Here is a 12,912-nt window from a genome sequence, read left to right as displayed (position 1 = left end):
ATAAAATTTATTCTGCACATGTATGGAAAATATTAGTGGGAACATTGGTTTCAACACAGCACATGGGGGCCTCATTCCAATTACTCCCCCATACATATTCCCCCTGAAATTTGTTCTCTATTTCCAACTTGCAGAAGAAACCATGGGAAGCAAAACATAAGTTAGAGCAACCATGAGGCTGCTCTAATTGGCAGGTCACACGAGAGCCACAGGATACAGGGACTGTCAAGGTTGCTTAAATGTTGCCTAACTTGAGCTTCTGCCGCAGCACAGGCCCTAAGAATCGGTGGGAGCCTTGTAGTCCACGGCAACTCCCAAGGGATGTTACGCCTGCTTCAGCCTGGACAGCAACCGGGGAAACCTTCCGCCCTGGTGTAACCTGGTGCAACTCTACTGAAGACGCATCGTGTGCTCACTTACAGCAGGGCCAATTGTGGACAAGGAGCACACCGTGCCTTGGAGGCTGCTTTTTGCAACAGCAGCCAAATGAATGCAACAGCATCATCCCCTTTTTTTAGCTGCCCAGTGCTAAACTGAGAACTGGCTTTGATCAGAAAACCCAGCACGTGCCTTTCGGCTACAAGCTCCTCTGAAATGTTACCTCCCCTTTCACGTTGAGCCCTAAACATCTTAGCGCTTGAAATAACCTGAGCGCGGGAGAGACAGGCATGAAAAGGCAGCCAGGAGTAGAAGGCACAAAGCAAGCAGCCAGTGAGACTTCCCTTTGCCTGCTAACCACCGTTACCAGCATTGTTTACTAAGCTCCAGTCAATGACCCTTGTGCGTGTGCACAGAAGACAACAGGACTGCTGCACAAGTGCCATGGGGACTGTCATGAATAGGATCTGCTGAGGAGAGTCTGACTTACCCGGAGAGTGAGGAAATGGTTAAGCAACTCTGGAGATGCACTTGAGGGAGGGGGCTTCGGGCATTCAGCCAATGAAATGCCAGGTAGGAACTTCGAAATGCCAGAGGATTTTTTGTGTCTCTTCCTTTGGTTTTAGATCAGAGCAGTTATTCCCCAGGTAGCAGGAGAGAAGGGCTCTCCCAGGAATGGACTCCTTGAACTGTGTAAGTAGGGAAAAGTTTAGATCGTCTCTCGGGTTTTACTGTTTTCCTTGTTTGGGGGGTTGGAAATCATGTCTGAGCTGGTCAATTGTTTTTCTCATCTGTAACTAAGGTTTACAGCCCAGGGATTCTCCCTTGGTTTATTTCACTCCATCACTTTTAACACCCCGCCATTTAGTCATTTACTGTGCTTGCAACAATAGTCTTGTTTTGATAATAAAAGAGTTTTCTTGTTGTTTTGAGTAACTGGTGCTGGTTGATTTCTGTGTCCTTACACCGAGGTGACTAAGTTACCTGGGAGGAGCAGAGTCCCATTCCTCTCTGCAGATTACCTCAATCAACAATGGAAAATTAGACACCACTCTCTACAGAAAACCCACCGACTCATACAGTTACCTACATGCATCCAGCTCCCATCCAGAACACACCACACGGTCCATCGTCTATAGCCAAGCCCTTCGATACAACCGCATCTGCTCTAACCCCACTGACAGAGACCAGAAGCTTCAGGATCTCTACCAAGCATTTATAAATCTCAACTACCCACCCAGAGAAATAAAAAAGCAAATTGAAAGAGCCAGACGAATACCTAGAAACCATCTACTTCAAGACAGACCCAAGAAAACCAACAATAGAACACCACTTGTCATCACCTACAACCCCCAACTTAAACCTGTCCAACACATTATCAATAAACTACAGCCTATATTGGAACAGGATACCATACTCAAAGAGGCTCTGGGAGACAGACCCATAGTCTCCTATAGACAACCACCTAACCTCAAGATGATTCTTACCAACCACCACAGGACATACCACACTAATACCAACCCTGGTACCTTCCCTTGCAACAAACCCCGTTGCCAGCTTTGTCCACATATTCATTCTGCTGATACCATTATTGGACCTAACCAAGTGAGTTATAAGATCAAGAACACATATTCCTGCGCATCCAGAAATATAATCTATGCTATCATGTGCCGAAAGTGTCCGTCTGCTATGTACATTGGACAAACATCTCAGACACTTCGCCAAAGGATTAATGCCCACAAAACAGATATCAGACAAGATCACAAAGAGAAAACAGTTTCTTGCCACTTTAAACAGAAAGGACTCTCTAAATGACTTAGCCACCTGCATTCTGCTACAAAGACCTTTTACATCTGCACTTGAAAGGGAATCCTCTGAACTGTCATTCATGTTAAAATTCGACACTTGCCAACAAGGACTTAACAAGACTTTGAACTTTCTCACCCATTACCAAGACAGTTTCCCCAATTATCACCTGTAATACCATTAACTCACAAACATCCCACTCTCCCTACCTTTAATATCAGCAATTCACAGACACTTACCTTCCTTCCTCCCCCTTCCCACCCCCCCGCATCCCCCTTCTGTTCTGCAATGTGATTTGTCCTTTTCATATTTGTTCATTTTTTTAATTGTATCCTTTGGTATATATGGTTGTGACTACTTTCTTCCACTATTTGATCTGAGGAAGTGGGTCTGGCCCACGAAAGCTCATCATCTAATAAACCATCTTGTTAGTCTTTAAAGTGCTACATTGTCCTGCATTTTGCTTCAGATTACCTCTGTTACTCTTCCCAACTCCAAGCAAAATGGAGGTTGCGGGTAGGGGGAGAGTTTTGCCTCAGGGACGGGATTCCAAGAGATCTCTTCCTGGGAAAGGGCTTTTTTTATTATTTACACTTGGTGGGGGCAGCGACCAATTGTCTTTCTTTTGGGTCCCAGGGAAACTGGGACCAGATAAGTTTGTCTCTGAGAGTTACAGAGACAGGTTCTTACGGAGTTTATTCTGCTAGCCGGCCCCCATATCCACACTCAAAGTGCCAGGTTTGGGAATTGAGCCATGACTGGGACCATAAGTGAACCTGCTGGCCCTTTAGTGCTGCCAATGAGGCGGAAGGAGCAAAAAGCCCAGCTTGATCCTCAGAGTCCAGGCTCAGTTTACAAGACTTTCTGCAGCTGGAGGCCAATGGAGCGACGGGCCCTGCAGGGCGGGAGAGCGGCTGGTGTCAGTCGGCCTGCGGGGCCGTGGAATGGGAATGGGCTGCTGTGCTGGAGACAGGCCAGACGTGGGCAGCAGAGGCTCAGCAATGGCAAACGAACTGCTACTGGGCAAAGTTAGGAAAAGCCGCCTCTGCCCATGTTGGGACTGAACCATCAGCACAGGGAAGAGCCCGACCCCTCAGAGTGTGCCCACTGGTTTGTTCCAGCCCCTGGCAGCTGCCTTCATTTGCTGAGGTGTCCTGTGTTTGGAGCAGCTCAGGGAACCCGCAGCTCCTCAGCAGGGGACACTGGCCGACGTGTACCCCGCATCCGGCCCCTCTCCTGAGGGGATAAGTGCAGCCCGGCCCTGGTGCAATCGTGCGGCTCCGTCGTTTGCTAGGCCCCTTGAGGAGAGCTCCCCTGCAGAATCGCTTGCTATCAGGGCCCTGCAGCCAGCCAGCACGCCTATCTAGGTTGGCCACTTGCCTCTCCATCCAAACTGTGCTGTCCACAGGGGGATAAACTCAGGGCTACTCCAGGGATGGGGAGAGGTGTGCAAAACGGGAGAGGCATGCAAATATAGCCCCGCCCATCGTGACTTACACAAGGCCTCCCCCACAACCACACGCTCCGGAATGTTTCTGGAGTGTCCTTTGGATGCTGGGATCACTCCAAGCACTTTTCCCTTTCTGAGAGCAGCAAACAGCCCAGGCCCTCTGCATGGCTGCATGAACAACCAGAGCCGCGGCGCTGGAACAATACTGGGACTGGGCTTGCTGAGCTGCACCCCCGCCCTAAGCCCCGACTGTGCCCCTCACAGCTGGGACCCCGGGCCAGTGGCCGAGCCCCTGGGTGAAGGGCATTGGGTAAGCAGGAACGCCCCCCACAATCCCAATGCAGGTCCGGCTGCAGAGCAGAATGCCAGGCAGGCAGCTGGGAGCTCCGCATGTGGGGCTGGCAAGCAGGATTCTGGGGCTGGCAGTCAAACAGGATGCAGGGCCCGCAGTGAAATCTCCGGACAGCAGCCAGGACGTCGGGCACAAAACCAGGGATGCTGCAGCAGCTCCAGCACCCCGTTTCCCGCACCTGTGACCCAAAGCACTTCAGCACTAGCACCCGAGAATCAGGCTCAGAGCCCCAGCCTGGTGCTGAGATGTTAGCACATGTATCTGTTAGCTGGACTCAGCCTGGCTCCCTGGGCATGTGTGGGCCGCAATCCCATCCATTACCAACCCTCGCTCATCCTGTCGGCCTCCCGCCTTAGAGATCAACAGGGTCCGCTTGGTCTGTGCTGCGCACCCTAGCCAGCTCACGCTGCCCTGGCATATCGCCCTGCTTATGGGGCATGTGTGGTGGGGGTCTTTTCTCTAGGGTTGCCAGATGGGTTGCTAAAAAATACCGGACACACGTGATTACAGAACGGGAGGGGGGGACTGGCCGGGAGGGGGTCAGGAGGAGTGGGGCTGACCGGGAAAGATTGGGGGGGACCAGCTGGCGGGAAGCAGGGCTGGCCAGGAGGGGGTTAGGGGGATATCGGCGGGGGGGAGGGGGAGACCAGTCAGCAGGAAGAAGGGCTGGCCGGGAGAGGGTGGGTAGGAGTGGGGCTGGCCGGGGGGAACCAGCTGGCGGGGAGCAGGGCTGACCCGGGCACATGCAAATCCTGGGGTGCTGCCTGTCCTGTGCACAGTCCCAGCAGGGGACACGGGCAACTTCGGCCCCGGGGATTCCATCCCGCCCCGGCCCTGCCCATCTCCTCTCCTCTCCTCTCTACTGCGTAGGGGTATGTCTACACTACCACCCTAGTTCGAACTAGGGTGGTAATGTAGGCAACTGGAGTTGCAAATGAAGCCCAGGATTTGAATTTCCCGGGCTTCATTTGCATATTGCTGGCACCGCCATTTTTAAATGTCCGCTAGTTCGGACTCCGTGCCACGCGGCTACACGCGGCACGGACTAGGTAGTTCGGATTAGGCTTCCTATTCCGAACTACCGTTACTCCTCGTGGAACGTGGAACGAGGAGTAACGGTAGTTCGGACTAGGAAGCCTAATCCGAACTACCTAGTCCGTGCCGTGTGTAGCCGCGCGGCACGGGGTCCACACTAGCGGACATTTAAAAATGGCGGCGCCCAGCAATATGCAAATGAAGCCCGGGAAATTCAAATCCCAGGCTTCATTTGCAACTCCGGTTGCCTACATTACCACCCTAGTTCGAACTAGGGTGGTTAGTGTAGACATACCCTAGCTGTGTACTGCCTGGCTGGTAGACGTGCTCACACAGTGTGAATGTGTCTACCGGCCAGGCAGTACGCAACTAGGTACTGATACTCCTGATAATAAAATGTACTTAGTTAGAAAATACCAGACATTGCTATGTCCAGTATTTTCTCAATTTGTTTCCTGGACAGAAAGCTCAAATACTGGACTGTCCAGTTCAAAATCAGACACCTGGCAACCCTAAATGGGGCCGGGGTGGCTGGGTTTAGCCGAGACGCTGAGGAGGGAGAGGAGTTTCTACAATCCCTGCTGACAGGCAGGGCCTCTTTCCGGGGAGCTGGGGGGAAGAGGGTGGGCTGCCGGGCTGTGTCCTCCTGTGTAAGCACTGCCTGGAGAAGCTCAGCTGTCCCCCGGCCCACGGGACGACAGTCTGGCCTAAAGTACAGGGCGCTGGCCTGGGAGTCAGGAGACGCCGTGTCTTGTCCCAGCTTTGCCTGTGGCCTGGGCAGCCTGTAACCCCCCAAAGCAGCTATTCAGATGGCAAACATCCCACCACTGCCCAATGAATTCTGGGGCTGTCAAACATCTCCTTCCCCCCAAGTGTGTGTGTGTGGGGGGGGGGTGGGTTCCATCAGTTGTGTTTGAATTGAATTCTGCCAGCAGCAGGCAGGGGTTCTATGGACACAGAAATACACTCAGAGGATTTTATGGCTCCCCTCAGGCCCATGGAATAGTCAGGGATCCTGGAGCCTGCTACCCTACAGCTGTGGTTGTACACCTGGGGGTTCCCGCTGCTCCGCTGAACTCCCGACCCTCCAAACCTCTACGCAGCCTCCTGGAGAGAAATGGCAGCCCCTCCGTTGTGCGGAGACATATGGGGTGTAAAGGGGTGCAGCGGAGGCGCAGGGAGGGAAATCTGCGGGACAGACCTATCAGGAAAATGGCCCGGCCGTGGCAGTGCAGTCACATGTGGGGAGGACACATCCCCGGCCCTGTCTAAAGATTGCGCTAAACTCCGAGGCACCATGTTTGCAGACAGGTGCCAGAGCTGAGAAGCTGGAGGCCAGGCAGCCTCCCACTGCTCTGGAGCTTCCCCTCGTCAAACACCTCTCGGGCAGGGAACCAGTTGCCATGGGCCATGAGGAATTGCCTTTGGTTGGGTGGTGCCTTATAAAAGAAATTCCTACCCTGGGCCAGCCCTCTACCGGCCTAGAAGGTCACCAGAAAGGAGTCCCCCGCCTCTGCCCCCCTATGTCCCCACTTCCTGATTGTGGGTCTTTCAGTGAATCAGCAAACTGTAGCCCTAGGAGCCGTTAATACCAACCCGTGAGGATCATGAACAGTCACCAACACTGAGAGGGTAGCAATGGAGCTTTAATATCTGTGCGCCTGTAACAGCTTGTGGCTGTTCTTGCAAAGACAAAAAGATTCTAAAACAACCTCTGCGGCTGTCCTGCCCAGAGTGTCTTCCTCTACATGCACACGGCTAGCTCGCGCTCTCACAGCTGAGCTGTTTGTCCATCTGTCAGTGTTGCAACAAGAACAGTCCAGTGAGGTAGGTGGAATGAAGAAAAGAGCAGAGATTGCAGAAAGTAGCAGGCTCTGCCGGGGCTTTGGGCGGAGCATTTATCTGCGATGCGCTGACTGTGATTTTTGTTCCTTCTTTGCCTCCAAGCGGCTGATTGCTCTCTTCACCCAAGGCTTTGAGGGGTCAGCACAGACCTTGCGGTCAGCACGGGTCTCCAACCTGCAAACGGAAAAGCAAGGGAGTCAGTAAGGAGGGGCACCTTTGTATTGGTATTTGGAAACGTCATGCCCTTTCGTTTTCTTGCACCAGTTTCCCGCGCCCTTGTCTGCCTTGTGCATTTAGACTGAAAACTCTTTGGGCCTGGACTGTAATTTATATACATCCCTACCGCACCCAGCAATTTGGGCCCTGATCTACACTGGGGCCTTTTGCTCAGTTGTAATGCAAAATATTATCCATAAGTGTGACACCGCTCATGCAGATAGCTCAACCTCTCCAATCCTGCTAGGCTATTTGTGCCTATAACACCCTGCCCCAAGCCTAATGACCCTTCTCACTACTGGAGATTGCCCGCTCCTGCACTGTGTATAAAGAAAACCTCCCATACATAGGGGCAGAGCCTGACTTCATGGCCGTCAGTCATCTCTGTGACCTGATGTGACAGCTGGAATCTCAGGCTGACACCTTCTCTGACTTGCTGGTGAGGGGCACCATAACGGGGTAGCGGGAGAATCAGCCCTGGAGGGAATGGATGCTACTTACACGACAGCTTGTAAGTGGCAGTCGCTGGAAGTCCTGTAGAAATCCACCAGTTTAGTGAACTGAATTGGGCCAGTCACGTAATCAAAGCAGCATTCCTTGGGAGTGTCAGGTCTCGCTGTGAAAGAGAAAGCTGGTGAATACCAAAGTCTGTTCTTGCACTTTCTCAAGCTCTCTGCTCTCCCTTTCAGTCGCCTCTGAAAACTGCATTAAGACTGAGAACTGTGGCTGATATTCAACCCCAGCCCCCCAGCCCCACCTCCCACTGCCTTCCAGGGATGGGGATTCCCAGACGAACATGCAGGTACCGCGCACAATTAAGTTTCAGAGTGTCTGACTGCACAAAGGTGTAGCTGGGAACACACCTGCCATGGGGTCCTTCCCTGGTGTTGCTCTGGGGTGCACTGTGGCTACAATGAATTTCATAGCTACCCTGAGATAGAGCTCAGCTCTGGCCAGGCTTTTCCAAAGTGCCTTATGATTTCAGGTGTCTCCGGTTGTGGGTGCACAACCTGACATGCCCTCAAGAGACCTGATTTTCAGAAATTGCTGAGCACCAGTCATCTGAAAATTAGGCCTCTTTAAAATGACTTTTTAGTGTTCCCAGAATTTTAGGTATCCAAACTAACTTCTTGCTTTGGAAAATGTGGGACAGAAACTTCTGCTTCAAAAAAAAGCCCAGCTTTGTATTGCTTAAACTAAGGGAGACTCCCCATTAACTGTCAGCAGTATGGGACACCTAGCACATGGTTGAATAACTCTAATTCCATCCTGTAGGGGGCAGTGGTACAAATAATCTGTTGCCATTACATATAAGGCCAGAAATAAATCTGCTGGTGTGTGTTAGTCTGGCTTTCTCTCCCTGTATTCTCCAGTACTTAAGGATCCTTCCATGAAAGTCAGAATCCTGAGTCTGTCCTGTCACAGTTACCTGACCTGGGAATGATCAGAAGGTGACAGCAGGATTGTGGCAATCAAATGGGGGACTAGTGGCAAGAGGAGATGAACCCTTAAACACAGATCCTATTTACTGACAAACCTCATCAGAAAAGAGAAGGAATAAAAACTTAACCATCTCCAGCCCTGCCAGAAGTGGGCGCAGTTTCTATTGACTCTGTGGGGAGCGGGACCGGCTCAGTTCAGCACTGAATTGTGCCTTTTCCAGTTGTCTCCAGGGTGGTTTCCATAACCCTCCCAACAGCCCCTGCTGCAATTCCAGACACTCGGGGCTAGAACCTTGGCCGATGTAAAGGGACATCGCGCCGTAGATTTCAGTGGAACTTCTCCTGTTACACCAGCTCAGGAGCTGAGCGCGGCTCCCGTCCCAAGGGTCCTACTTACCTGTTACATATCGATACGAAACGGCCAGGAGGAAGGTGGCCAGCAGAGCTGTCCTCAGGCTGATCATGGTGTGGAGTGGAGTGGGCTCTCTGCTCCGCTCCGCTCTTCTCCTGCTGGCTGGGAAGTTAGATCTGAGCGGCCACACCAGGCAATTTATTCTGTCTGTGCAGCCCACACAAGCCATGGTTCAGAGAATTTCCCCAGAGTTCACGAGAAAAACCAACCCAGGAAGCAGGGCGAGATTCCACAAAATGTGTCTGATTTTAACTCAAGAGGAAGGACCCCCAGGAACAGCACTGGAAAAGAGAACACATCACTTCTGCATTCGCAGGAAACTAGCTAGTGAGCTCAGCCAGCCTGGCTTCCGACCGCTATGGCTACCTCTCGCGGGGTGGCCCCCACAGAGACTCCCAGTCCCAGAATGTGTTCTGCACCACCCAGCACTTTCCTGCACAGGTCAGCGACTTTAGATCCTGTAAGGGGACAGTATCCACAGTGTGTTACCCGCACAAATTTCTCCATCCCTTCCACACTGTGGGGACACACACCTTTACCCAGTTCCTAGGGCTCAAGGTGCAACCCTGTTAATTTATACACCCACCCTTACCCAATTCCTACGGCTCAGGGCGCATCCTCCTGCAGGTTTTGCAATGCAGAGAGCTCACTACCCAGACTTTCCACTCTGAGCTTAGCTGTTCACAGTCTCCCATTTTTGCTTGCAGAGTGGTTGCATTCTGTAATACTGAGGCTACACTGGCACACTCAGATGCCTTATACCGAGCCAGCATGTCCTTGACTATAGCCAAATCAAATCTGTAAACCTCTAGTTGTCTTTCCTGGAGTGCTACCAGGATGGAGAGATTGGTGACGGTTTTCCACAATGCCCAGGCTGCTGCTGCTTTCACAGGCCTTTCCTTTTGTTTCGGTTTCATGCACTTGCAGAACGCTTCAAACCCCTCACATGCAGAATCCAGGGCATCCCTCCCCTGGAACGAATCTTGTCCCCATAGGCATGGACCCTGTTCTGCTACCCATTTAGCAAGGAGAGGGGGCCCCTCAGCTAATACCCACCCTCCTGGTCCCTTCGCTTAGTTTCCATTCCCTCCTGTTGCTTTATTCTGCCAAGCAGGCGGTGACCCCTTGACACAAAGCCACAAGTACTCTGCTGTTACTGTGTTTGGCTGGATGAATTCGGTCTAAACGACCTTAGGCTGCCCGCATTCTCCACCAAATCTGTTTCCCGCACAAATTTCGCTATCCCTTCCACACTGTAGGGTATGTCTACACTACCCTCCTATTTCGAAGTAGGAGGGTAATGTAGGCATACCGCACTTGCAAATGAAGCCCGGGATTTGAATTTCCCAGGCTTCATTTGCATAAGCCGGGCGCCACCATTTTTAAATCCCGGCTAGTTCGAACCCCGTGCCGCACGGCTACACGTGGCACGGAGTAGCTAGTTCGGATTAGGCTTCCTAATCTGAACTAGCTGTACTCCTCATTCCACGAGGAGGGACTCACACCTTTACCCAGTTCCTAGGGTTCAAGGTACAACCCTGTTAATTTATACACCCCCCCTTACCCAATTCCTAGGGCTCAAGGTGCAACCCTGTTAATTTATACACCCCCCTTACCCAATTCCTATGGCTCAGGGCGCATCTTCCGGCGGGTTTTTCAGGATCTTTAGCCACTGAAAGAGCCTCATACAGTAATATCCTTATCCTTTATTTACTGACAATTCCCAGACAAGCAGAATACACATGCTAAGCACACGGTGTCATGCTCACCAATCCGGGTGCAAGTAGACTTCCCCTGTTGGCCAGGAAATATCAGTCTCTCTGGCCTTAGGCTGTGTCCCAGAGGTGAGTTCTTCTTTCCAGGTCTTCCCCCTTCTCCTAGTCTTCTTCCAGCCTTTTCTTCCTTCTGTTACTTCTGATCTTCCTCTTCTTAGACCCCAGTTTATATAATGAAACCTGACTCTTGCTTAGCTAGACCTTAACCAATTATTTTAGTATAATTTTACTAACCAATCATAACAAAATTACCTAACTTAAATTAAAATTACCCCTTAATTGATTTACACCTAACAAAATTAATTATACAACTGACAGAAACAGTTATAAACCAGACAGAGATCACACAGACAATTAATAATTGTAATGACAATGAGCATAGAATGAGGATTCCACAACAATCTCTAGTGATAAGCAGTTTCTTGCAAGACAGAATGGTGTTACTTAAGTTTTCTTTACCTATCTTGAGATCTGTTTCTTTATCTGGTGACAGTGGGCGAGCTAACAGCGGAAAGTCCCCTCCTCACAGCCTGGTGTGATACTTTTTAACACAAAGTAGATGGAACGTGAGTATGTGCCTAGCACAGGCCTTGCAACATGGCTACAGAAAAGCCATATTGTTACAGGTGTGCTACTTGAAAGAGAGTTACTGCCCAGCCCAGTTTCAGCAATAGGGCTGATCACAGTTCAGGTCAGGATCTCTCCCAGCGTCACATGGACACTTCCTTTGTCATCATATGTGGAAAAGAAAGAAATATTGATGGGCCATGTCACCTTGGGGGGGGGGGTTGGGTCCTCTTCTTTGCCGCACAATGGCCACTTGCCCAGTGACTGGCCATCAGCTTCGACACCTGGCTAGAGCGTGTCCAGTGTCTTTGAGAAACAGGTTTGTTCATTCCCCACTTGCCCACATGGCAGCAATGGCTCCAGCCTCGCTCCCTGTCTTTACCCGTAAGGGTGCTACATGCATTGCACCGTATTATTGGGCAGGGAATTCAAATGACACCTCCCAAGGCAGATTTTGTACAATGACGTGCAGGGTGTGGACACAGGGGTGCATCCAGTCCAGCCTGGGAGGCAGTGCCCTAGGGAGCAGGCTGTGACCAGGAGAGGGCTGCTCAGGGTGGTGAATTTATTGCATAGAATATGACTATAGGAGGCTAATTTGCTTGAGTTTGGCAATTGAATCCTCCATTTTTATTGTATTTGATCTGATCAATAGGGGTCGCAGTTTCATTCCTCCTGGGAGCAATGGTTGCACTTAGCCTGAACGAAATGAATATCTGTACATTTGAGCTTTGTATTTGACCAGCTGGAGTTACCCGGTGTTGCTTGGGAAACTGGAGGAACAACATGTAGAAAAACAGTCGTCCATTCTCTTTGTTTGAATGGTAGAAAAGTTGCACTGAATTCTATAGGGATTCAAATATAGGCCCATGTCATCCTTGGAGGGGAGGGTGCGATCCTGAATGGAGGGGAGGTTACACATGGGAGTGTCGCCCCATCTCTTGCCCGGGGCTTCAGGTGCCGCAGGGGACGGCAGGCCGCAGGTGGGTGTCGCGTTGTCAGAGGGCAGGGGCGAGTCAGGCACATAGCTCCGAACAGGTGGACTTCCGCATGCGGAAGTTTTGGAGCCACTGCTGGTCGTCCCACCGCTCCATGACCAGCCGGTCCCACCACTCGGAACAGGTGTCCAGCCTCCACAAAAGCCTCTCCACAGGGAGATGCGGTTGCTAGAGTGGAGCACCCACACCCACAGAGAGGGTCCCCAGAATGAACTCAGGGTGGAGCTCGGTCAGGACCAGGAAGGCAGCTGGCACAAAGTGCTGCAGAAACTTCAGCATGGCCGTGTGAGGCCATCGCATGCCCAGGGGCAGCTCCGGCTCCATGGCACCAAGAGAAAAGCTGTGGCATCCAAAAAAGCAGGGCAACCACAGCAGGCACTGCGAGAGCTTTGCTGTCCCGCCCAGAGGTAGCAAGCGCACGGCAGGAGCAGAGACACGGCTGCCCGGCGGGGTCCCTTTCAGCGCGTGTCTCTGCAAGGCTCCGGCGCCGGCACTCGGAAGCAGCTGGTGACCTAAAGCCCTGGCTGAAGTGGTTCTGGGTGGCCTTTTGTGCAAGAGAGCGTCCAATCAGTCTGGACGCTGTCTCTCAAAAAAACAGATTGATTTCTCGATGCGCTTTGGCAGTGTGGACGATCT

The 12,912-nt window shown here is 51.6% G+C and overlaps 1 protein-coding gene across 1 annotated transcript; it reads right to left on the bottom strand.

Moving 5' to 3' along the window:
• Positions 1-6,535: 6,535 nt before the first annotated feature.
• On the bottom strand, positions 6,536-9,199 carry LOC142831169 (C-C motif chemokine 17-like). Its single transcript, XM_075940710.1, has 3 exons — positions 8,922-9,199; positions 7,584-7,698; positions 6,536-7,040 (listed from the first exon to the last, which is right to left on the bottom strand). Exons 1-3 carry the CDS (start codon positions 9,103-9,105, stop codon positions 6,920-6,922), a joined length of 420 nt encoding a protein of 139 aa, XP_075796825.1. The 5' UTR covers positions 9,106-9,199; the 3' UTR covers positions 6,536-6,919.
• Positions 9,200-12,912: the final 3,713 nt, after the last annotated feature.

This window comes from Pelodiscus sinensis, chromosome 12 (genome assembly GCF_049634645.1).
Source record: "Pelodiscus sinensis isolate JC-2024 chromosome 12, ASM4963464v1, whole genome shotgun sequence".
NCBI lineage: Eukaryota > Metazoa > Chordata > Testudines > Trionychidae > Pelodiscus > Pelodiscus sinensis.
Note: the sequence above shows the minus strand (reverse complement) of the source record. Positions and strands in the feature narration are given on the sequence as shown.